General features: G+C 38.4%; 1 protein-coding gene across 1 annotated transcript; it reads left to right on the forward strand.

Moving 5' to 3' along the window:
* Positions 1 to 542: 542 nt before the first annotated feature.
* Positions 543 to 24,899, forward strand: bicc2 (bicaudal C homolog 2). The gene is made up of 19 exons (XM_060887160.1): positions 543 to 639; positions 3,643 to 3,689; positions 4,017 to 4,086; positions 5,614 to 5,693; positions 9,165 to 9,326; positions 10,581 to 10,634; positions 11,241 to 11,435; positions 11,553 to 11,822; positions 12,250 to 12,381; positions 14,207 to 14,426; positions 14,534 to 14,667; positions 14,905 to 15,038; positions 15,237 to 15,336; positions 15,469 to 15,508; positions 17,221 to 17,372; positions 19,257 to 19,470; positions 22,109 to 22,275; positions 22,997 to 23,096; positions 24,423 to 24,899. Exons 1-19 carry the CDS (start codon positions 543 to 545, stop codon positions 24,551 to 24,553), a joined length of 2,499 nt encoding a protein of 832 aa, XP_060743143.1. The 3' UTR covers positions 24,554 to 24,899.
* Positions 24,900 to 26,330: the final 1,431 nt, after the last annotated feature.

Consider the following 26,330-nt stretch of genomic DNA (forward strand, 5'->3'; position numbering starts at 1 on the left):
TCTGGTTGTTTTGTTAAAAATATAAGATATACGCATCTCACCAACAGAATTCTTTCACATTTTTTCTCTACTTTTTGTGCTTTCGGCTCTGTCGGTGTGTTGGTGCATCACCCTCATGCATACACTTTCCCCCTTTCTTTCTGTGAGCAAAGACGCAAGTTTTAGGAGCGTGTATGTGATGCTGTAAAGAGTTATGGGTCTTCTGCCCCACTCTACCCCACCCCCAAACCCCCCTTTGCCGTTTCTATGGTTACGCTGACTTGTGTGTGAGTGTGAGTGTGTGTGTGTGTGTGTGTGTGTGTGTCTGTGTGTATATACACACATTTGCTCCCTCCAGCACACACACTTCAACCAAGACAGCCAGCATGGAGGGCACTTCTGTGGACCCTGTGGAACTTGATACCAAGTCCTGTGTCTGGCCTGAACAGAATCAAAACATGGGCTCAGACCCTGAGCAAGAGAAGAAAGTTCTGATTCAGGACAAAACCGAGCAGGATGATGATGAGGAAGAGGAAGAGGAGGAGGAAGGAGGAAATTCCAGGATGGAGTTAAAGCCAAATGACTCGGAGCAATCTGACACAGACTGGATAGAGGAGAGGTTCCGCATTGACAGGAAGAAACTGGAGACCATGCTTTACGGTGAGAGAGGGAGTGTGTGTGTGTGTGTGTGTGTGTGGGGGGGGGGGGATTTTAGTCTTAGTTTCATGTGACATAAAACCTGTGTACCTGTTCTTTATTAAAAGAAAGAAAGACAGACAGACAGGATTAACAATAAGGTAAGAAATAAAGCAAAAGAGTTAAAGAAGAAAAAATAGAGAAGAAAAGAAAAGAATAGAATAAAAAGCAAATAAAGTAAAAAAATAAAAGGATAGAAAAATGAAAGGATAAAAATAAGCGGGAAGAATATAAGGAAATAAAGTCTAAAAAATTAGAAGAGGAAAACAGAAAGAGATGTCTGTAGAATGATGGCTGTTAGTGAGTAAGAGGAGAGTCACTCTTGTGTCATGCTGCTGAGAATCAGGATGAGTGATTTGTCAGACATGCCAAAGTGTGTTCGCTGCTCGTGCTGATGTTTACATGCTCCTCCATGTGCCATGTGCAGGCACAGCGATGGCAAGGTTTTTTCTCAGAAAGAGAGAGTGTTATCGGCAAGACGCAGCTTGCTGACTGTTGGGTTTGGAGAAGTGCTCGTTCTCACATGCTGCAATTCACTCGTCCCTGCTGCTCTTTGATATTCAGAGAGGAAAGCAGCGTTCCTGCCAGAACAATGAAAGTTTAAGTGAAGCTGATCCCCAGAATGTTGAGCAGGACCACTAGAGGAATGTTATCTTAGCCTCTGTGACTCTCTGAGTGGAGTGCGGGGAGGAGAACGAGTGGATGTTGTGGTTTATCAGCTGTTTACTTTTTCTCAGATTGTCTGTGTGTGTGGTGGTGGTGGTGCTGGTGGTGGTGGGGGGTTGTTTGCGTCAGCATTGTTGTGAGTTAAATGCCTTTGCTGCTTGATGCTGTTTCTCAGAACTGGCTTTTGGATCTCTCTCTCTCTCTCTCTCTCTCTCTCTCTCTCTCTCTCTCTCTCTCATACACACAAACTGGCCATTCCTACTGGCAGGGCAGCGTAACCCATGGCAATAAAGACAGAGGAGAAGAAAAGAGAGGGATGTTCACTCTAACCCTGTAAATGTCAGCAGATAACCATGGCCTTTCATTGTGTTTAACTTTAACCTCTACACACACACACACACACACACACACACACACACACACACACACACACACACACACACATGTTCTGTCTGTTAGTACCGTTGTCTCTGTATTTCTCTACATCACCAACCTGAACTGAGACAAATGAGTTTACTGTATCCTTGAACACAGTATACACACTTTAACATTCACACATTATAAGAAATAAAAGGTCTTGGACAGGACCTAAGTGAGAGTTTGGAGCCCCTCTTACACAAACCAATAAGATTCAGAGAACACATAAATAGATTTCAGTTTTTTCAAGTAATTTTTGTATTTAGTATATTATTAACTTAACTAAGTGTTCACTATATTTTTTAATGAGCTTTAAATTGTAAACCATGAACAATTTGATTCAGTTTGAAGTCATTACACTGATTCTGTGATTCAAACTTGGTAAGAAACATTTAATTCACAAAACTATGACATGACACCTAAATCTGTTCCCACAAATACATGTATCATGATTTATAGATTTGATAAAGTTGAAGTGGGGGGCACGGTGGCTTAGTGGTTAGCACGTTCGTCTCACACCTCCAGGGTTGGGGGTTCGATTCCCGCCTCCACCTTGTGTGTGTGGAGTTTGCATGTTCTCTCCGTGCCTCGGGGGTTTCCTCCGGGTACTCCGGTTTCCTCCCCCGGCCCAAAGAGATGCATGGTAGGTTGATTGGCATCTCTGGAAAATCGTCCCTAGTTTGTAATTGCGTGAGTGAATGAGTGTGTGTGTGCCCTGCGATGGGTTGGCACTCCATCCAGGGTGTATCCTGCCTTGATGCCCAATGACGCCTGAGATGGGCAACTATCCGAGGTAGTTCGGATAAGCGGTAGAAGATGAATGATGAATGAATAAAGTTGAAGTTGGAACACAAACAAAACAATATTAATTAAACTACACTATTTAATTCAATTCCATTTAATTTGCTTAGCACTTTTAACAGTGGACACATTGCAGATATATTTAAATTAAGGATATAGCATTTAGATTTAAATATATCTCTAATGAGCAAACCATGAGACAGTGACAAAGAAAAAAATCCTTGAGACTCATCTCAGAATCTCATCCTCACCTGTGGATGAGTTCTATAGTTCTATATTATTTCCATTCTATAACTGTGTATTTTATGATCAAAAGGTGTAACGCAGAGATTCATACTAGGTGTACATATAACATGAAGTCTATCGGTACTCAGACTTGAGTGCATAACTGTTTGTTATGGAAACTGCAGTACAGAATCATCTTCGTTGTTTCTCAGTTGTACTTTCCACAACAATCTCATGTATATCCAGGCTGTCCATGTGGATCCTCTGAGTTATGAGACTCCAAGCAGAAGGCATCAGACAACAATGATAATAATAATAATAATAATAATAATAATAATAATAATAATAATAATAATAATAATAATAATAACAACAACAACAACAACAACAACAATAATACCATTTTATTTAGCACATAGGGACTTTCCACATGTAGAGCATTTTATTTATTGTATATTCTTCATTGATTTTCCCAGGGTAGTTTTTCACACATAAATCATGTGCTCTGGTTTGATATTATTGACATGATGTCACATATTTACGGGAATTCATTTGTCCAATTTCAGGGCATGTGGCGCTGAAACGCAGCCTCATACAGTACATCTGCAATCACATATTACTCATATAATCTCATATAAAGATAAACATCTGAAACACGTGTGATTTCTCCTTAAAGGATCTATAGATAAATGATTTCTAATGAAAATCCTTAATGGCTTTTGGTAAATCCTTACAACCTAGATTCAATGATGTAGAGACTACAGTCATGTTTGTTGAATAACAATATATTCATTCATCCTCTTTTTCATTTAAAGACACACATCTTACACACAGATTTCCCTGTTTGTGTTCCTGTAGGTCCTATAGATGGAACAGGCTTGAGAGGAGAGGAGTTCTTCGAGAAGGTGAGAGAACCTGGGATCCTGTAACAACCGACAGGAAGCTTGTATGAATTAAAAACTGTAGGATTCTGTAAACATTTCCACAGATCAGTAGTATACTTGATGCACTACACACTTGTGTAAATGCCTACAGTAGTAAATGCCAGACTAATAATGTGCTGCTTTGAGATGTTAACAGTGTATTGTCACTATTTAGATTGCCTTCGTTTCCCACACATCTGTCTTTCTTCTCTTGGATTCTCACACACAGCTCCTTCTGACAACCACTGTCTTTTTACAACTGTTTTTTTCCACATTCACACTGTCACACTCACATGTCTGTTTCACCAGGTTATGAGGGAAACTAATACTCAGGTGAAATGGCCATCAAAACTGAAGATTGGCGCTAAGTCCAAGAAAGGTGAGATGAAGGTGATCTCATGGCTCTGAGAAGAGATGAAACATATGTCTGTTAGATTGTAGGTCAGATTTCGAGGATTGGTCCTTTCTAGATTAAAGAAAATACTGTCAAATTTAATTTCCAGCAAAAAACAAACCAAAGTATTGTTTCATTTGTAATTGTAATAACAAACTTCTTCTCAACATTATAGTCTAAATATTAACAGTGTAGTTTATCAATGTGATTTGCCATTTTGGCAAATTCTACACACTAGAATTCAAATGGATCAAATCAAACTGATACAGCAATTCTAATTTTTTTTAAGAAATATTACTACACATTAAATATATTATTTGACTGAGAAAAAAAATATAAAGTGATAGCAAGTACAAATATTTTGAATATGTGCAATGTATACTAATAATTCTCTACAAAGCCTATTTCTAAATATTTTCTCATTTTAAGCTTGAAGTTGTCTTACTCTACTTTAGATAAGGGCAGAGAATTGAGCATTTTTCAAGCAAATTGCAGATTTAAGATAGGCTTATGTTTTTATTTTTTTTTTTTACACTGCACTTAATCTGGGCCGGTGGCAGCAGTGGGCAGACGTGGGTTTATCCAAACCAAATTTGGGTCTTGCCCACCCAAATTTTTCCCAATTTTAGCCAAAGAAGTAAAATAACACAAAAAAATACCAGCATGATTTCTAACTTATGATTGGAGCCCCACACAAAGGCACACACACACACACACACACACACCCCCCCACCCCCCCACCCCCCCGCGGTGCACAGAAGACTTTTACAGCACTCACCTCACGCTATTTATAGTTCGTCACGCTGTAGCGCTGTACTGACTTTTTATTTTTATTTCTTTTTAAAGGTTACCTACTTTTCCCACTTTGTGATTTCCATGCAACAGCTAACAAATCTCATTATCTGACCAACATTAAATTTGATAAGGTTTATTTGACTACCGTTACAGCTTGATGCATTGTGCAATGTATCGTTTTAAATATATAGAGCAATACTACTAGTGCTGCCTGTGTCTCTGTTGCTAGCACATCAAAGGATAGAGTTAATTCCAGTTTACCCTTCACCAGCACTGCTCCTCCCAGTCCACAACAAGTGTCCCAAAGCCGACCCATCTCTCAGCTATTTCAGCCCCAGTCCAGACGGTCAGCGATTTGAATAACGATCCATCCAGTCAATATTAGCTCATCACCCAAACCGTGTTTTCGGTAATATTTTCCACTCAATTAATCGTCCCAGGTATGTGAGTTTATGAAAAGCCAGGAGTAATTGTTAACCCCTCGTAAAGTATGAGCAGTGTGAAACCTGAAACTTTTCGAAGCTCATATTTACAGTACTCATATTTACACACTGAGACTTGGAACCGTGTTTTAATTTGAAACGTTAATCAAAGTTGTGCTGTTCATGTTGGGAAACAATAAAAATAAGGGACAAATTTTAAAAACTAGAAAAATAATGACACACACCATATTGGAGAATAATTGCAATTGTTATTCTGATTGGATGTGTGTCACAGATCCACATGTAAAAGTGGAAGGAAAGCGAGATGACGTCCTGGAGGCCAAGCAGAAAATTCTGGAAGTTCTAGAGACAAAGGTGAGTAAGATGTGTGTCTCTCTCTCTCTATATATATACACACGTACAAATATATATGTGTATATATATATATACACACATATACACACGTACAAATATATATGTGTATATATATATATATACACACATATACACACGTACAAATATATATGTGTGTATATATATATATATATATATATATATATACACACACACATGTACAAATATATATGTGTGTGTGTGTGTATATATATATATATATATATATATATATATATATATATATATATATATATATATATATATATATATATATATATATATACACACACACACACAAATATATATGTGTATATATATACATACACACAATCTAGCCATGGGGGACTTCTGTGCCGGTCCCAAGCCCGGATAAATAGAGAGGGTTGCGTCAGGAAGGGCATCCGGCATAAAACATTGCCAAATCTAACCATGCGAGTTGTCAGTAAGAATTTCATACCGAATCGGTCGAGGCCCGGGTTAACAACGACCGCCATCGGCGCCATTGACCTACAGGGCGCCGGTGGAAATTGGGCTACTGTTGGTCGAAGGAGTAGAGGAGGGAGGAGAGTGCACAGACAGAGAGAGAAGAGGAAAGGTAAGAGTGTAGGACTGAGAATAGGGACTCTGAATGTTGGTACTATGACAGGGAAAGGTAGAGAGCTGGCTGATATGATGGAGAGAAGGAAGGTGGATATACTGTGTGTACAGGAGACCAAGTGGAAGGGTAGCAAGGCTCGTAGTATAGGAGCAGGATTCAAGCTGTTTTATTATGGTGTGGATAGTAAGAGAAATGGGGTAGGTGTAGTCCTGAAGGAGGAGTTTGTGAGGAATGTTCTGGAGGTGAAGAGAGTGTCAGACAGGGTGATGAGTCTGAAGTTAGAGATTGAAGGGGTGATGTTGAATGTTGTTAGTGGTTATGCCCCACAGGTAGGTTGTGAGTTAGAGGAGAAAGAGAGATTCTGGTGTGAATTCGATGAGGTGATTGAGAGTATTCCCAAGGGTGAGAGAGTGGTGATAGGAGCGGATTTTAATGGACATGTTGGTGAGGGGAACACAGGTGATGAGGAGGTGATGGGCAAGTTTGGAGTTAAGGAAAGGAACCTTGAAGGACAGATGGTAGTAGACTTTGCTAAGAGGATGGACATGGCTGTGGTTAACACGTATTTTCAGAAGAGGGAGGAACATAGAGTGACTTACAAGAGTGGAGGTAGGAGAACACAGGTAGACTACATCCTTTGTAGAAGAGGCAATCTGAAAGAGATTAGTGACTGTAAAGTGGTAGTGGGAGAGAGTGTAGCCAGACAGCATAGGATGGTGGTGTGTAGGATGACTCTGATGGTCTGTAAGAGGAAGAGGTCAAAGATAGAGAAGAAAACTAAGTGGTGGAAGCTGGAAAAGGAGGAATGTTGTGAGGAATTTAGACAGAAGTTGAGACAGGCTCTGGGTGGTCAGGTAGTGCTGCCGGATGACTGGGAAACTACAGCAGAAGTGATCAGGGAGACAGGGAGAAAGGTGCTGGGTGTGTCATCTGGAAGGAGGAAAGAAGATAAGGAGACTTGGTGGTGGAATGAGGAAGTTCAGGATAGTATCCAGAGGAAGAGATTAGCCAAGAAGAAGTGGGATATGGACAGGACTGAAGAGAATAGACAGGAATACAAGGAGTTACAGCGCAGAGTGAAGAGGGAGGTGTCTAAGGCCAAGCAGAAGGCATATGAAGAGTTGTACACTAGGTTAGACACTAGGATGCCTGAGGAATGGAGAAGGAGTGTGTTAGTGCCAATCTTTAAGAATAAGGGTGACGTGCAGAGTTGCAGCAACTATAGGGGGATAAAGTTGATGAGCCATACAATGAAGTTGTGGGAAAGAGTAGTGGAAGCTAGGTTAAGGAAGGTGGTGGAAATTTGTGAGCAGCAGTATGGCTTCATGCCCAGAAAGAGCACAACAGGTGCAATTTTTGCTCTGAGAATGTTGATGGAGAAGTATAGGGATGGTCAGAGGGAGTTGCACTGTGTGTTTGTAGACTTAGAGAAAGCGTATGACAGGGTGCCAAGAGAAGAGCTGTGGTAGTGTATGAGGAAGTCAGGAGTAGCAGAGAAGTATGTCAGAGTGGTGCAGGACATGTATGAGAGGAGCAGGACAGTGGTGAGGTGTGCTGTAGGTCAGACAGAGGAGTTCACAGTGGAGGTGGGACTGCATCAGGGATCGGCTCTGAGCCCCTTCCTGTTTGCTATAGTGATGGACCAGTTGTCAGAGGAGGTCAGACAGGAGTCTCCTTGGACGATGATGTTTGCAGATGACATTGTGATCTGTAGTGAGAGCAGGGAGCAGGTGGAGGAAAACCTGGAGAGGTGGAGGTTTGCGCTGGAGAGTAGAGGAATGAAAGTCAGTCGTAGTAAGACTGAGTACATGTGTGTGAATGAAAGGGAGGGAAGTGGAACAGTAAGGTTACAGGGTGAAGAGGTGAAGAAGGTACAGGAGTTTAAGTACTTGGGGTCAACAGTCCAGAGTAATGGAGAGAGTGGAAAAGAAGTAAAGAAGCGAGTGCAGGCAGGTTGGAGTGGGTGGAGAAAGGTGTCAGGAGTTCTGTGTGATAGGAAAATATTAGCAAGAATCAAGGGGAAGGTGTACAGGACAGTGGTGAGACCAGCCATGCTGTATGGTTTAGAGACAGTGTCACTGAAGAAGAGACAGGATTCAGAGCTTGAGGTAGCCGAACTGAAGATGTTGAGGTTCTCTTTGGGTGTGACAAGATTGGACAGGATTAGGAACGAGTACATCAGAGGGACAGCTCATGTTGGACGTTTGGGGGACAAAGTTAGGGAGGCGAGATTAAGATGGTCAGAGGAGGGAGAGTGAGTATATTGGTAGGAGAATGTTGGACATGGAGCTGCCAGGCAGGAGGCAAAGAGGAAGGCCAAAGAGGAGGTATATGGATGTAATTAATGAGGATTTGAAGCTAGTGGGTGCAAGTGTTGAGGATGCAGAAGATAGGGTTAGGTGGAGAGAGATGATTCGCTGTGGCGACCCCTGAAGGGAAAAGCCGAAAGAAGAAGAAGATATATACATACACACACAAATATATGTGTATATACATATTGTGTGTGGTTGTTATTGTCATGAACACGGAACAGAGCGGACCCAAACGCAGGATAGCATAAATAAACAGGGTTTAATGACAGAACACAAAACAGGAACACAGACTCGAGACGGGACTAAACAGGACTAAGACCACAGTAGATGCCGTGCTGCACGAGGCAATGCGGCACAGTTAAATACAAAAAGGACAATGACACAATAAGGATCAGGTGTGATGACAGGGAGGAGCAGACGAAGGCGGGGCAGACACGTGATGAGAAACGTAAACAAACGCACGTGGTCAGAGTCCGGGCAGAGTCCTTACAGTTATGCTATTTTATAGTTTTCTTATTCCTATTCTCGAACTGTCTTTAGGTTAATAAAGTCACCCTGAAGATGGATGTCACTCATACTGAACACTCTCATGTGATCGGAAAAGGGGGAGGAAATATCAAAAAAGTCATGGAGGATTCTTCTTGTCACATCCATTTCCCGGATTCTAATCGCCACAGTGCAACTGGAGAGAAAAGCAACCAGGTCAGAGAGCATTAAACATATACAAATTATTATTAATGTGATAATTGTGATACATTACTGGGGACATGAAGACTTAGCTGTTAGCAGTGGGGTGGTCGAGTAGTTCAGTGGTTAAGGTTTTCATAAGGTGTTGGACTACTGATCAGAAGGAAGTAAGCTTGAATCCCAGGGCCACCAAGCTGCCACCCTCGGGGCCCTGTGTAAGGCCCTTAACCATCAAATACTCAACTGTGTAAATTAAATAAATGTAAGTTGCTCTGGATCAGGTCATCTGCCAAACGGCAGAAATGTGAACGTAGTTAGCAGTCTAAATACATGCCTTTAAGGCTGACTGACATTTCTATATTGGCCTTGGTGTGTCCTTGACCCAAGACAATGTTTCTCCAGGACCATGGTGCTAAATATAACAAAGACAGAGCTACATAGAACAACACAGAGCTAAGGACTTAAGTAAGTTAGTCCGAGCCACATAAAGTGCATCTGTGCAACCTGGTGCAAACAGTGCAAGACAAAAAACAGTGCAAAACAGAGTACATACTGTATATTCTACAGTACATGTACAAAAATACTCAAACGAACACTTAATAAAATAGCAGGAGTTATATATGAGGTATTGTAATGAGTTGTGCAAAACAGCAATTGACTGAATGTGCAAGACATTATGTGCAAAGAGCAAATCGACTTCTCAGATTTCTCAGATATGCTGTAGGGAAGATGGATGGATGGATAATATTTTATATTATATTATATAGTTTCTATAGGAACAGCTCTCATTCATATGAATGTATTTACTATTCACTATTTCTGTTTTTACCTAACTTACTAGAGGAATTTTTTATACCCATCTAAAATATAGGTGTAATATAATATAATTGATAACAGGAACTTGTACCACATTAAATGTAACTACAAATAGTAACATTAAATGTAATTACAAAGTATGATGTGGCAAATAAATCTTAAACATTATACTCATATGCAAATAGTTTTAAGAGGAATAAAACACTTCAAAAGTGCTAATATTTTAAAATATTAAATTTCATGGGAACAGTAATTCACCCCAATTTTTGTTTCACAATTTTATTTTTTTTTTTTACAAAAACAGCATGTTGTATTTCCTATATAATGAAGGAATTGCAATCACAAATATACAGTAATAAGAGACTAAAAGCCAAATTTAGGTATTTAGATGAAAGGTTTTTCTGCATCTGAAAAGTTAAATAGTTTTTGTGTTGTTTTTGTGTTTCTCGACAGGTGTCAATTGCTGGACCGGTGCAGGGTGTTGAATCAGCAAGAAGACACATAAGAGTCAGTTTCTTGTGAATTTGAAGTGTAAACCTTTCTACTGTAAGATAAATCAGTCCCTCCATTAATGTTGTTGTGATCACAGACATTAATGCAAAATCAAACAAACTCAGTGACATTCAGAGAAGTTTGAGATCACGGATTTGGTTCACAGAGTGTGTGGAACATAAGTACAATATACAGTAATTACATACTTGACTTCACTGGTAGGAGTTTAAAAAAAAACAAGTCTATGCTTTTTTTACTGATTAAAGTAGTGTTCTGCAAAAATAGCACAAAAATTCATAAGATGCACAAAATTTTGAAATCCTGTAGTTACTGACAATTATGAGGTGTGTATAGTATAATGTATGTCAAACATAAGGACCAATTAAATCTAGATTGTTAATAATAAACTAATATTCATTCCCAAACCACTATCATTCCTTTCTTTAGAGAATTTTGAAGTTGATCTGGTGCCGTATTTGATGCATTTCCTGCCTCATGACCTTGTGATCTGATGCAGGTTCATGACAATAATGAAATGTTTTGAATATTAAAAACGCACACAGAGAATAAATAGCTTTGGAATTGTGTAAGTACTATTTACCCTCTCACTGTGACCTTTAGGATCTGCAGCCTTTAGTTTTGACCTTTGACCTGCCGCTGACCCTGATGGGTGGGGTTGTTACAGACGCGAGCTCACCACTGATTCAGCATGTAGCACAGACTTTTGGAGTGAGTGTGACATTCAGAGCACAACCCAAACTCTACTGTTCCACCTGTGTGGTCCGAGGCCTGCAAGGAAACTGTGCTGCTGTGAAGGTAATACACACACACACACACACACACACACACACACACACACAAACATAAGCTAAATTATTATTAGTTTTAAACAAACACACTAACAAGATAATAAATAACCTTTGGCCCCTGTAGAAGGCCACCTGCATCTTGATGGAGCTGCTCCTGGGCCATGAGGCGCCGGTGGTTTCCGGGGTAACGGGTGTCATGGTTAGCACTCAGCTGGATGTGACGTCTCAGCAGCACCTCTTCCTGCTTGGCCAGAACGGAGCCAACTTCCTCAACGTCATGCATCAAACACACACACAGATCGTACTGCCTGACCTCACCGCCCCTCAACACACACCCTCTCTTCTCATCCAAGGCACTGCTGATGGAGTGTGTCTCGCAAGACAACAACTCATGGTGAGTGTGTGTATATGTGTGCGTGTGCGTGTGTTTATGTATGTGTTTGACAAATACATAATTTTTTTTTGTGCTCATAGTTTTTGTTATTATTATTATTATTATTATTATTATTATTATTATTATTATTATTATTGTCCTTGTTATTATTATTATCATTTCTACTATTAAATGCAGACAAGAGTATTAAACATGACCCTTTGTTTCTGTATTTCTCAAAAATAAATAATGATAACATTTTATCATTTATGAATTTTTTTTACTTAAATACTTATAGAACCCATAAGATTAATTTTGTTTTGAATTTCAATATGCAAATTTGCTAACATTTTTGCTCCCTTTTAAATAGTACACAACCATGAAGGGAGCTTTTCCTGTCCTCTGTGGTCATTAGGTGTGTCTAGATTCTCTGTGTGTCTCTGTGCAGGAGTGTCTGCCGGTGTGTCTCATGTTCGAGATGAAGGATGAAGGTGAGTCCGACCCTCGCAAACTCGCACAGATGATGCAGAGTCTCGGAGTCTTCATCAGTGTCAAACCAAAGGCTAAGCAGGCTGCTAAGGTACTACACCTTCATCGTCCTCTCATGAGACAGTCCATCTTAACAGAGAGGCTCTGCCTTTCCATTCACAGTTTGCCTTTGTGGCATATAATCCAGAAGATATGTGTGTTAGTGTTTTATCAGTAGCGATCTCATACCAATTCACAACAACAAGGATCTTATCACTTCACAAGACTCATAATAGAGATTTAAACACTGGATAGTTTCCACAACGCTCTCCATGTTTGATTTGACAATGAAAGAGAGTCTTGTCTCTAATAGTAATTTAATAACATCTATACTTTATAACAAAGTGTATAATTCATGATGACTAGATTATCATTTGAAAAATTCAAAATACTTTAATTTAGACATTTTTCAAGACCTAATATTCAGTTTGATGAACTTCACACCTATATAAATAAGGAAAAACTGAAAAAAAAATTAAACAAAAATAAAAACATAAGCAGTAAATGAACTACTTGACTTAACTTTTTTGGGAAATAATACAGAACTAACTGGCAAGATAGCAGAGATGAGTCGCTTTTTGCATGAGCGAGTCTTGGCTTTACAGCGCTGTTATTTATTTTCATGCTGCATGTATAGAGTGCTGCAGAAATGAGGTATTTTTATAGGCCTACCCGAAAGTTAGTATCCCCTGGTTCTCTTGACAAAAAGCTAGTCATGCTAGCTAGTTTTTCCATTGCATTTTGGAGTCTTGTATAAATTAAACTCTGTGACTAACAAGTTTATGATTCTTACATGTTTTGTTCATCAAGAGAAAGATGCAAATGAGCACAATTTTTATGAATATCGAACATTAATACAATATTCAGAAGCAAAATGCTAATGTTTGGCTGTAAACGAACTACACCACTCATAGTCACATGACTTCAACCTCACCGCCACTAAGCTTCACCTCGTTCCCTCTATACTTAAAAACATGTTCCCTGATAAGGATCCACTGTACTATTTTTTTGTAAGTGAATCCGAATAAACTAAAAGTTTGAGATGGAATCGTTTGAGAGAGTTTGAGTATAAACACAATGAGGCTGTAGTAAACGAGTCTTTTTTCTATTTACTCGTGTAGTAAACGAGTCTTATTGTTCGACATTATGATATTTACGTTCACTACTTTTAGTTCCTTGTTAGCAACCATGTCAAAGTATTACTTATGTATTTTATGTCAGAAAAACAAAACATGAAAATATCTTGAGCTCATGTTAACCATATTTACCATATTTACTTATTTCAGCCATTTAATCCAAAAATATTATTTTAGTTGATGAACTTTCTTCCATGTTTGAGGAATTTATTGTACACCGGACATCAATCACTTAATTATTTTTACAGTATAGCACTTAATAGCAATAAATATTATCTCAATCTACTGCATATACAATGAAGGATTTTGTCAATGTTTGTTATATTAAAGTTTTTTTAATATGTTTTGCAATGGGTTTTCTATGAATAAAAATAATTAGTAAGGTGTTTTTATACTTACTGTAAGTGTCTCTCTTTGAGCATTAGCCACGAGCATTCAGAATCTAGATGAACCTATATCTTTCACATCTTTGACTAAATATAACCCAGTTATTTTAACCAACATACTATGATCAAACAATGCTATTGCACATTTAATTCAGTCCCCCAAGACTTACCCTGAATCCAGGACCAGCTGAAGACCATTAAACAATTAAATACCATTAAACAATATACTCTACATAGTTTTGTACATTATACTTAACTTTCTCCATTAAATTAAAGTATAATACAGAAGCTTTAGACTGGTTTTGTAGTTTGATGTGCAGGAATCCCAAACGTAAATAATTTGTGTGTTACTCAGTCTGTGGTGGTGAAGGGTTTGGAGAGAAACATAGCCAATCTGTATGAGGCCAGAAGACTCTTGCTAGGCCTTGAGTCCTGTGAGGTCTCCATGGCAACAAAGAACTCATGTGAAGTTACTACAGTACCAAAGTGCACAACAGACCCCCTGCTGGCCAACAGTGGAATTACAAACTACTGGCTCAACATGCTAATGCAGCAGCTGCATGTCATCGAGACAGGTGTGTGTGTGTGTATGTGTGTGTGTGTGTGTGTGTGTGTGTGTGTGAGATGCTAAGGAACAGTATTTTATCTATTACACTCACTTTCTTTAACCTTGGATGCTCAGGCAGTGTCACTACACCCGATTCAGCTTCAAACCCCGCCCCTGTGAAGACACGCCCTTCTCCGCCACCTGGATTGGCTGCTCCTGCAGACGAGGGCCGAATGGGACTGAGGGGGACAGACACCAAATTAGAGAAGGTGTGAATAATTAGATGCACTTATCTATACTAAAGCCTTAATTGGAATTTAATGTGGATAAATCAGTGGACAAAATTTGACCATCTGTAAAAACCAAATTGTGTAGATAATTCCTTTAGGATATTCACAGTCTGGTCATTTTGTGAGCAATCAAGCAGTAATTATGCACATTATGCACATTCTATATAATGTCTGGGCATCTAATTACAGAGAAAAGTGATTGTGTTACGATTTCAGATCCCAGAGAACGAGGACCAGGTGACAAACACAGCTTGCACAGGAATGCAGGCTCCAGAGGTCGCTGAGGTCAAAGAGGTTACTGTAAAGACTGCTGGATCAGTCAGAAGAAACAGCCATTCAGACGCTATCAGGTACCAAACTCTCAAATCCCACCACCCCTAAGAGGTAAGCTTGTCATGGCAAGCACTGCATAGGGTTCGGGTCTAGTGACTGAATGGTTGTGAGTTGAAGTCCAACAATATGCCTACAAAATGTACATAAAAGCACTTTAGAACTTTTCTAACAATAATAAATACAGTATAATACACATAATGTATGTGTGTGTGCAGTAGGTCTGTAAGGATGGAGCTGGATGGTGTGTATTTAAACAGAGACAGACGCTGTAGTCTTAGGATCTTTCCCTCTCTGGAGTCAAACTCAAATAATGAGGTAAAATGAGAAGTATGCATCTTTAACAAAGGTGCCAATATTTCTGGAACAGACTGAATAAGGGGTGTTTACAGTGTGAACAAAGGTCCTGTCTAAGTCACTGATCACTGATTGTTGTGGGATTTCTTACAGAAACATGAGTATGAGAGGAAGAAGCTTCTAGCAACTCAAGGTTGGTCATCCTTTACATCTATTCATCCTTCCTTCAATTGTTCCTTATTTTCTTTGATCAAACCCTTATACCAACTTCCTTCCTTCCTTACTTCCTTCCTTAATTCCTTCTTTCCTTCCTTCCTTCCTTCCTTCCTTCCTTCCTTCCTTCCTTCCTTCCTTCCTTCCTTCCTTCCTTCCTCCCTTCCTTCCTTCACCTTTCTTCTTTCTTTTTACTATGTATCTCTATTTACTTCCCACAATCCTTCCTTGATTCCCCTCTTCTATCTTTCCTTTCTTCCATTCTAGCTCCAATCTCCCATTATTTCCTTTACACCTCACCCTCACCCTTCCCTCTTTTATTTCCATTTGCCCTTCCTTTCACTTCTTTATGTTCTTTCTTTCCTCCCGACTTCCTTCCTTTCCCATCCCATCTCCATTCCTTTCCTTTCTTTTCTTTTCTTTTCTTTTTCTTTTCTTTTCTAGTCTTTTCTTTTCTTTTCCTTTTCTTTCCTTTCACAGTTAATTATGCAGTAAAGGATATTTTATTTGTTTGGATCTCAAGCAGCTAAAATGGTGTCATTTTGTGTAAAGAAGTCCTGTCGTCACAGGAGGAAGGGATGACAGTAATGAGTCTTGCATTAAACATGAGTTCTGCTGAATCACGGGTGACCGCGGTTTATAAAAACCGCACTGAGACTACAGAAGAAGCTACTGTACCAATCAGCATTCAGTGAGGCTCTTCCATATCTGCCTTTATATCACAAGCCATCTGTTCTAGCATTTGGCAGAGTTTAATATATAAGAACATCCTATAGCTGTGTCACTACTGTATCAGTGTAGATTTCAGATTTTATATACATATTTTACATTTTAATTCCTGCTTCCGCCCTGTGTTCAGTGTGCAGTGTGTGTGTGTGTTTTAGTCAGATTCAACTGTTTCCTACTGTGCCTGTAGTAATGCCAGTTACGTTTAAATATGCACTTAGAAATACTTTGTACTCAACCATGAGTAATTTTTCCATTTTTATGCTATGTTCTCTGGATATATTCGATATTCAAATGTCTGCAGCTTCTGAGATAAAATATAGTCTGCATTCATCATGGCCACTAGGCCACAAAACACAATAAACGGGAATAGAGGACACAAGCTTCAGTGTGACAAGCCACCAGATTTTTAATAAATTAGATTTTTAATAACATGTTCTAATCATTTTGCTATCTCTCTCTCTTTCTCTCTCTCTCTCTCTCTCTCTCTCTCTCTCACTCACACACACACACACACACAGACACACACACTCCTCCTAAAGGACCAACTAAATGTTTATCCATCAATCAGATTCTGACTAAATCACTTTAATGCTGGTGTGTGCCAAATGTGCTAGAGCTCCCACAGAAGTGCTTAATGGAATTATGAGTCTGAATAAACCATCTGCTGCACACACACACGCACACACACACACACACTCAAAGTCATAAAAATACATTTGAGAGAGAGGTGGAGAGCACAAGAGCCAGTTCACAGCACATTTCCTTTTTTTAATTATGTTTCAGGTGTTTCGTAATGAATTCAGACAGCAGGAGCTCAAACTGCTACAATCTCATCTACTACATACTAATGCATACAAACACTGCAATTTAAAATACTGCTCAACTACTCTGTACATATTTTATTTTTGGTTTGTGATCCATGCAGTGTGTGTCTGTGTGTGTGTGTGTCTGTGTGCGTGCCAGCCATGCAGAAAAAGCCAATAGTGACGGAGGTTCGGACCCCTACTGACACGTGGAGTGGTCTAGGTTTCTCCAAGTCGATGCCTGCTGAGGCTGTTAAGGAGTTACGCAATGTGAGCCGCCGCTGCTACAGATCCTACCTCAATAATCAACAGGTACACAATATCACAAACACACTCACACACTCGTAGCTCAGCTTTTTCTTCTACAGACATCAAGCCTGTACTGTATACTGTACTGTACAGGGGACCACTAAATGTCTAGTATGAGAACAAATGGATGAAGTGGATGTTCATAGTAACGTAGAAATCGAAGATTCCTTCCATAAAAAAAGCTTGATCATATTTCAAAAAGGATCCAATTTTCTCCTTTATATAACAGCAGATTTATATTTTATCTTGGACCATATCTGTCATGCTTGTAAAATTAGATGGTGTTACTTTATTTATTATTATTATTATTATTATTATTATTATTATTATTATTATTATTATTATTATTGTTACTACTGTACAATCTGAATGAATGCAGCCAACCAATCAGAAATGATTTAGTAATGGTCATGTAATGATGTCATGATATTGTTACAGTAAATCATAGGTTTAACTTTTATTGGATACAAAAATGAAGGCAGGTCAAAAACAGCAACTTTTCTTTATGTTTCATTATCTTACATCACCTCTCAGAACAAGCTGTAGGTAAATACATTTTCCACTTCTTCTTTAACACTCTCTCTCTCTCTCTCTCTCTCTCTCTCTCTCTCTCTCTCTCTCTCTCTCTCTCTCTCTCTCTCTCTCTCTCTCTCTCTCTGGGTGACCTACACATAACTCTGAATTTAATTCTAGGTGAAAAAGTTATTATTCTAGTCGCATTTTAGTTTTTTACTAAAATGCGTAAGGCACCAATTAAAAATGAAATATTTAGAGCCTCTGGATGGGAAGCTTTTTCTAAACCAGAAAACAGAGCCCATTAATGGATTTCCTGAGACTGATTCTAATAATACTAATGTTTTGACATTTGCATATATAATTTATAAGTCAAAATGACACTCCTGTTGTACATGGACTTACACTTGAACCTTAGGCTACAATCATAACTCAGTACAAATGAAACCTTTAGCAGCACCGAGCTCACTTCCATGACACTGTACTATACATTCAGCATAGATTTCTTTTATCATGCTTCCAGCATTTACAGAATGATATATGCTTTACAACAAGGCTCTCTGGAATTGTAATACTGGTCAGTCTGTTTTAGATCAGATTAGGTTTTGAACTGATTTATAAAATGTTTACTAGACTATACTTTTGGAAAGTGGCGAGAACATTTCCTCAGGCATAAATTACATCTATGTGCTTGTCTGATGGAGATTAAAACTCAGATTTAGACACTAAATCTGTGAGGCCAAGGCTCTCTACCTGGAAAGAGAATTTACAGAGCAGAGCGAAAAAACTCTCTCTCTTTCTCTCTCTCTTTCTCTTGCTCACTCTCTCTCTTTCTCTCTCTCTTTCTCTTGCTCGCTCTCTCTCTATCTCTCTCATGCTCTTGCTCTCTCTCTCTCTTTCTCATATACATGCTCACAGCAATAAATGAAAATGTGATTACTGTCATGTGGTGCTGCTGTGTATATCTGAACTCCAATTACGAGTTATGCGAGAGAGCACGAGAGCAGGGGCGAGAGAGAGAGAAAGAGAAAGAGAGAGTGGGAGAGAGAGAGATTACTGTATTACTGTCACATCATGTCCTTCATAAAAGGTAAATACATGGCCCTATATTTGACACTGCTACTGATTTGAGTTTGTCATTCTAATGATTATGATTATAATAATATATCATGTAAAAGCATAATAGTATTAAATTACATTTCAAGGACAATTGAAATTGTGGGGTTGGGTTTTTGTATTTAGTGCATTAGTGTAAATGGCACAGGTAGCATTGGTGCCTCAAGATAGTATTATAAACTGGTAGTTTATTATAAAGCCTGTGTGTGTGTGTGTGTGTGTGTGTGTGTGTGTGTGTGTGTGTGTTTCTCACTGCAGCCCTGGAATTCTCAAAGTAACAAGGAGAGAGTGTGTAATGGCAGCGATTCAGAGAACTGGCGAGAAAGACGAGGATCTGCCTCATCGTCACCTGTGTCTTCCTGCTCTTCATCCTCGTCCTCCTCATCCTCCTCCTCATCATCATCATTATCTTCATCATCATCCATAATGGTGTATAATTCTGGTTCAGGACGCACCAACACAGACAAAACATGTGAGTCTGGGTAAAGGAGAGGGAGTCAGTGTATGTGTGTGTGTGTGTGTATGAGAGTCAAAAGCATGTTAATGATATAAAGGTTTTCGCTTCTTTTAACTGTTTAAGTGACATATTTATACACATTTCAAAGTTTCTTTGTAATTAGTATGTCCAGTTTTTGCTATTATAACAGTGAGCACTCGAGCTGATGCAGAATACATCTTAGTGTAAAACCTGATGCTCCACATTAGACCAGATCCGAACACATGCTTCAGTGAAACAGAGTGTTGTTCAACATCCTGAATATTGAATACAAGATGTTTCCCATTTCCTTTTGTTTTTGTTTAATACTTTTAAAAATTCTTAAATTCTCAGTTTGTTTCCACTTTTAAATGAAAAAAAAATAAATCAGATTTTCACTGTGGTCCGAGACTTTTAGTCTCCACTGTCCAAGAGAGTAAGTTGATTTCAACTCGCAAAATGAACAGTTTTCTTTTGTTTGTTTTGTTTTTGGTTCAGCTGTTTTTTTTTAGAGGACATTTTGAAGAAACTGGGAAACACACTTCCATGCTTTATTCTACCACAAATTATTTTTAACTTTACTGGAAGCCAAAAAATGGGATTATTAATGCTGAACCTGGGGACAACAACATTTCACCTGATACAAATATCAAGTGAAATGTTGTTGTCTCCAGGTTCAGCATTAAATCCTTCATCATGTCACACTCCACAGTGTTGTTCTTTCTAGCCTACTATGGGCAAAATATTCATAGAAAAGTTCCAAAAAGCAAAAACGGTTACGTTTTTCCACACAGTTGTTTCTTATCTTCAGAGTAAATGGTGATATCAAACCACATCTCACACTGAAAGCCAACAGTGTCCTGAACCAGTTAATAACAGACTTGCGACGACAAAATAATTTTGTTTTTACTGTCTAAAAAAATCTCATAAGTTGATTTCCATTATTTTTTATAATAACCTAACCTCCTTGAGTTATAATCTTCTGATGTTTTGTTACAGTTCTGTAGTGGTATATAGGATGTAACTCTATAATGGCTGTTTTTTACGTTATACAGTACATAGTCTTTCTTCAGTATTCATGGACTGAACTTAACTGGAGAAGTTCAAACCTACAGTCTGTGAACTTTTATTTAGCTTCTTGTTAAAGTTAAAAACTTAGATTTACAGTGCCATCTTTAATAGTGGACTGTCTTCCTTCCTATGCTTCTTATCTCAGACAATCAGCTCTATACGTAGTGGCTACGGAGGTGAGATCAATTGATACGAGCTGTGGGAGGCAGCCATCCCGGAGGCAGAAATCAAACTCCAACGATTGTTTATCCAAACGTGGTGATCGATTTTCACTCAGCTTCAAACATCAGACTGAAACAGAGCAAATGCTTGTTAACAGTAGAATGGCTTTATGAAGCTACAAAGCGACAAATTTGAGAAAAATGTATGTAAATGACAGTAGAGCGCACGTGATCCATGACAAACATCACACACACTGCTTTTCCTTCATCTTGTACGATATGATGCAATTTTTATAGACAAACCATAGAAATCTCCCTCCAGAATGTTTCATTTCTGCTGCAAGAAAATGCCTACACATGACTTCATAGTATAGCCACTGAATTCCTGTGGCAATAAAATCACTGTATGTGTGAACATAGCTGCCATATATGCAAGATATACAGCTACGTTGCTGCCTCAGATGTTTTATTTGTTTCTGGTTTGTCTGACTGAGAAGTGGTATAAGTCGTGAACAGGTCCATTATTGAAATTGAATAGTAAGGAATAAACCATTTGGGTTCATGATGTTATCAGGAAATTATCAATAAGCCCAAACTGGGATATTTACATCACAGACATGTTTTAATTTACTCCACTACAATTTACCATATACCACACAGAAACTATGTCATATTTTTAATTCCTTTATAGTTGTGTAAACCAAGTCACTTCCTGTATCACTTATGTTATAGCAGCTATAAAGAGTTGTTCTCTCACTATATATATATTTGCTTTCTTAAAGTTCATTCATTCATTCATTCATTCATTTTCTACCGCTTATCCGAACTTCTTGGGTCACGGGGAGCCTGAGCCGTCATCGGGCATCAAGGCAGGATACACCCTGGACGGAGTGCCAACCCAGGGCACACACACACATACTCTCATTCACTCATGCAATCACACACTACAGACAGTTTTGATGCCAATCAACCTACCATGCATGTCTTTGGACCGGGGGAGGAAACCGGAGTACCCGGAGGAAAACCCAGAGGCACGGGGAGAACATGCAAACTCCACACACATAAGGCGGAGGCAGGAATCGAACCCCCAACCCTGGAGGTGTGAGGCGAACTTGCTAATCACTAAGCCACCGTGTCCCCTTTCTTAAAGTTAATTAATTCTAATATATACGTTGTCATTTTATTGACAAACCTCGGTCCTCTGTCTTTCTGGCATTTCTGTCATGAAGACTTTTCCGTGGTGGAAAATGTATTGTTTTTCTCTATGAGACCCAAAAATACTAATCATACTCACATCTGAATCAAAGAGTTATGTGGTGTAATTCATTTTAATTTTGCACACCTTTTTCTGAAAGAAGCCGTGATCAGATCAAAGCATCTTGTTTATCTCATTACATTTGCAGCTGATGCATTCATTAATGGAAGCTACTTTGAAGCTGTATCCAGATCACTGATTTGTGGATCTCCCAGTCCTCCTCCTCCTCCTGCTCCTCACCCTAAAGATGACCTCCTCGAGCTACTGATTCAGCTGGGTCTGGAGAAATATACCACTGTTTTCCGGGAACAAGAGGTACAAAAACACACATGCTCTTACACTGCACTTCCCCTGTACTGTACACACTGCCTATTTCACACTGGCACCTGTGTACTGGTTCCATCACTAAATGTTTTTACTACTAAAACCACAAGTAAATCTAAATTATCAGAGAGAATATGAATTTTATGGGTTTAGATTGTTCTAACGGCCTTCTATTTCCCAGTGCAGCTTTTTTCCAGCTGCTCGGACCTGCCGCGTTTATTCTGACTGTCTCAATTGATTACTTTAATGTTCTCTGGCATAGTCCAGGTCAGCCATGATTACACTATTTTACTCCCAGCTCCAGCTGTTCTACATGCTTCATCAAATCTGTTACTCATTCTTCTCAAACAGTCATCTTTCTATCGTATATATTTGTTAATATGTTTGCTTGCTCTGAATTTTAGAGAGTGTCAAGTAAATCTCAGCTGTTCATGAACTTCATAAAATATGGAACACAATCCTCACCAATCTAACAACGTAAATCATTATAAATACTTTAGAAATACATCAAACAAATATAACATATTGCAGGTCTTCATTTTTCATACATTCATTATAGCTCATTTGAAAACTGTCAGTAATTTGATACATGTTATCATCAAATTCATGGAGGAACTTGTTAATCCAAAAAACATTTGAAATCATAAGCTTATGCTGTGCAGATGATTTTTGATGCTGCTTGGGTCACTCTCACTTATTTTTTCTCCATCAGATTGATTTCCAAACGTTCCTGACTCTTTCTGAAGAGGATCTGAAGGAAGTGGGTGTATCCACATTCGGGGCCAGGAGGAAGATGCTGATGGCTATTTCTGGTAAGAATTTGGCCGAGATGCTTGGGTTTTTTATAGAGGGCTCAGTAGGATCTGGATAGCTTGGTAAAATTAAATACAAATATAATTAGCTTTAATAGGTACCCACTACAAAATACAGACATTTTACTGAAACTTTGCATGTTATATTTTAACAGTCCAGTCACTCTGGCGATGAAATGAAAATGTATATTTTATATACAGTATTTATATATTCCTGTACATCCTTTGCTACAACGTTTATTGTTAAAATTGGATTTCACTTTTACTTGTATAGCATTGAATGAACCTGTTATGATTTTAGATTAGTTTTGTAGAGCTTGTAGTGACTGGAACCTTAATCTAACCTTAATTTTATTTATTGTATACTGTATATCATTGTATACTGTATATTTTGGCTCAAGAAAGGAAGCCTATTTCTAGCAAATGCTGCAAAAAGATTGTAGAGATTTTCATTCTGTAAGCAGGGCGCCAGCTGTCACTCGGGCTGGTACTTAGCAGAGGTTTTTTCACTTCAACTTTCAATCCAATCCTACTGAACTATCTGGCTTTTCCTTTTACATGTATGCCATTGGGCAGATTCCTTTATCCAGACAGACATACAGAAGTGCTTTTAAGTCTTTATCAATAAATACATTCTGGTACCAGTTCACTAGGTAAAAGTCAAAGAATTCAGATTAAAAACACACATACATTTTTTGTGCTAATTTATGTCCTTCTGGAACATAAGCTGTTATTTGAAGACTATCAGTGACAGCCTTTTGGATATCTAGAGGACTTTTATTCCAGAACAGAGAAGAGTTTTTCTACTCTACTGAAGATGATCTAGTGCCAGTCTAGAAATAACCACTAGCAATAGAAATTGGGATGTGGTAGCTTAGCGGTTAAGGTGTTGGATTACTGATTGGAAGGTCATGAGTTTGAATCATAGGTCTGCCAATTATCCACTGCTGGGCCCTTGAGCAAGGCCCTTAAACCTCATTTGCTCAGTTATATAAAAATGAGGTAAATGAGGTAAAAGTCCCTCAGGATGAGGGTTTCTGACAGATGCTGTAAATAATCACATGATTCGCATGTGACATTCTCATATTTTAGACAATTCCCATGATATGTTTTGCAAATTTTCACATCTATTGCATCTGTGTTTGTTTAATTTTGTAGATGTGATTTTCTTACATATCTTCACTTATGATATTATTCACATGAAGATGAATTTGAATTCACATTTTATGGAATAACACACATTTTTCTGTAAAGGATGGCATTTGTGTCCTCCACTGTCTGCCTTTGCCATAACTGCATATACAGTATACTGCTTTTTGTCCCCAGATTTGAATAAAAGTATGCTGAAAGTCCCTGAAGCTCCTGCAGTTAAACCTGGATATCTAGAAGGTGGAGCTAGTGGCCGCCTTCCACGAATCATGGACGAGGACGTGGCTGCGAAGAGTAACCGCTGGTGAAAGGGGACTGTCAGTAAACTGGACTGTATTATCCACACTACAGTGCTGTAGAGGCTGTGCTTCCTGACTAGTCATGTGCCTCAGTGACCGTTGAATGAGAATTAAATAAAGGACTGGCTATTAAGATTAATTACAGACAGGCAGCAGAGTGGACAGATGTGATACAACTCTCAGAGGACATGTGCGAGAATAACTGACCTTCACTCTGGATTCACTCTCTTACTATTGCCAGCATTTAATATGCAAACGCTTACTGTATGGCCTTCTCTTTCTCTTAGTTTGTTACTTGTCTTTTACTTTCGTCTTATCTTTTCTCACTCACTCTCTCACTCTCTCACTCTCTCTCTCTCTCTCTCTCTCTCATCATTTCTGTGCAGTACCATGTTGCACTGTGCAAATATGAGAATGCATTGTGAACATAATTAAGCATTTCAAATAAATTGGACTCTTCACTGAAGAAAGGAAAACAGAGGAACTCATTCAAATGCTTAATCAGAAATTCTTTTTAAATAAGACTTGCATGCTTTGTGCATAAACAGCACTTGCTTGTTAAACAGTGTTGATTCTGGTTCAGTAGCACATGCTCTTTTCACTGTGATGAGGACAAACATTCAATTGTTTCGCTCAATGAACAAGTAAAACTGTGCTTAGTGATGAGATGAAAGAAATACATCATTTTCTCACTTTAATCAATATAAACATATCTGCATATACAGCGTTTCCAGTTTCAGCCATTTTTCATTGATGAAACTGGCAAACGATGCTTAGTAACAGATGAGCTACATTTAAAAAACATCTATTATTGATTCATCTGATAGAATGGCAGACAGGTACAAGCTACGAGGTCATTAGAAGGCCCCAGACACTTCTTTATATTATTGCTGGGTTGAACATTAAAACCAGCAGTTAGATATAAAGATATAAAGTCATGAGATTAATTCATGTATTCAGGTACCCATCCTAAATTCTATGCATGTATCAGAAGTAAAAATAAATCAATAAAATCCCTTATAAAACAGGCTACAGTATATATGTAATATATATGTATGTATAATATATATGTATAAGAAAGAGTGTTAAGGTTTAATTAATATAGAGCTCTTTCTATTGCTGTCGACCAGGATGTTATGACTGAAATTAAACTTACTTCTTATGTCTAGTTCTTTTAAGTATGGATTAAAAAGCCTTCAAAGATAAAAGTACAGAGAGAAAGATTCATTTGATCCAGTTGAATCCAATTTCTAATAATAACATTAGGTTTCTAGATAATTAAGGTAAGAATGAACTTTTTTCTTTTTTTATGTGCTGGGAGATTTTTATCCCCTTTCTCTCACTTTAAAATTCTTCCTCAAGGGTTCCTTGATAGTTAGGGACTTCCGGGCTTTCCAAATATGCTTGTACTTATCTGATATTGAAACTTTAGTGTAGGGTTTCTACAAACACCCTATAAAGGTTACATTCAGAGGGACATGATGAAGAAATTAAGGTAAAGGTTTGATTTAATTGTTTTACTAATAGTCAACTTCATCAACCTCAGATAAATCAATGTATTTTTAATTTTGATAGAAATCTACCACTAGGGGGAACCAGAGCACCGCCTGTGCCACAGTATCCATCTCACCTTGAAGCATCATTCCTCATTTGTGACATTATACACAATAGTGGCTGAAAATCATTTCCACAGAAAAGCCAATGACGCAAATAATTATACTGTGTTGAAAAAGTCTGTTGCTAGTAATGTTGATTTAGCACAACCCATTGTTGAGTAAATAAATGC

Source organism: Tachysurus vachellii, chromosome 14 (genome assembly GCF_030014155.1).
Source record: "Tachysurus vachellii isolate PV-2020 chromosome 14, HZAU_Pvac_v1, whole genome shotgun sequence".
NCBI lineage: Eukaryota > Metazoa > Chordata > Actinopteri > Siluriformes > Bagridae > Tachysurus > Tachysurus vachellii.

Bases quoted from the DNA above. Each gene is read 5' to 3' on its own strand.
- bicc2 (XM_060887160.1), top strand. From the start codon at position 543: ATGGAGTTAAAGCCAAATGACTCGGAGCAATCTGACACAGACTGGATA. The intron at 5,694-9,164 runs GTGAGTAAGATG...AACTGTCTTTAG, and splicing joins TGGAAGTTCTAGAGACAAAG to GTTAATAAAGTCACCCTGAA. The intron at 15,509-17,220 runs GTTGGTCATCCT...TGTGCGTGCCAG, and splicing joins GAAGCTTCTAGCAACTCAAG to CCATGCAGAAAAAGCCAATA.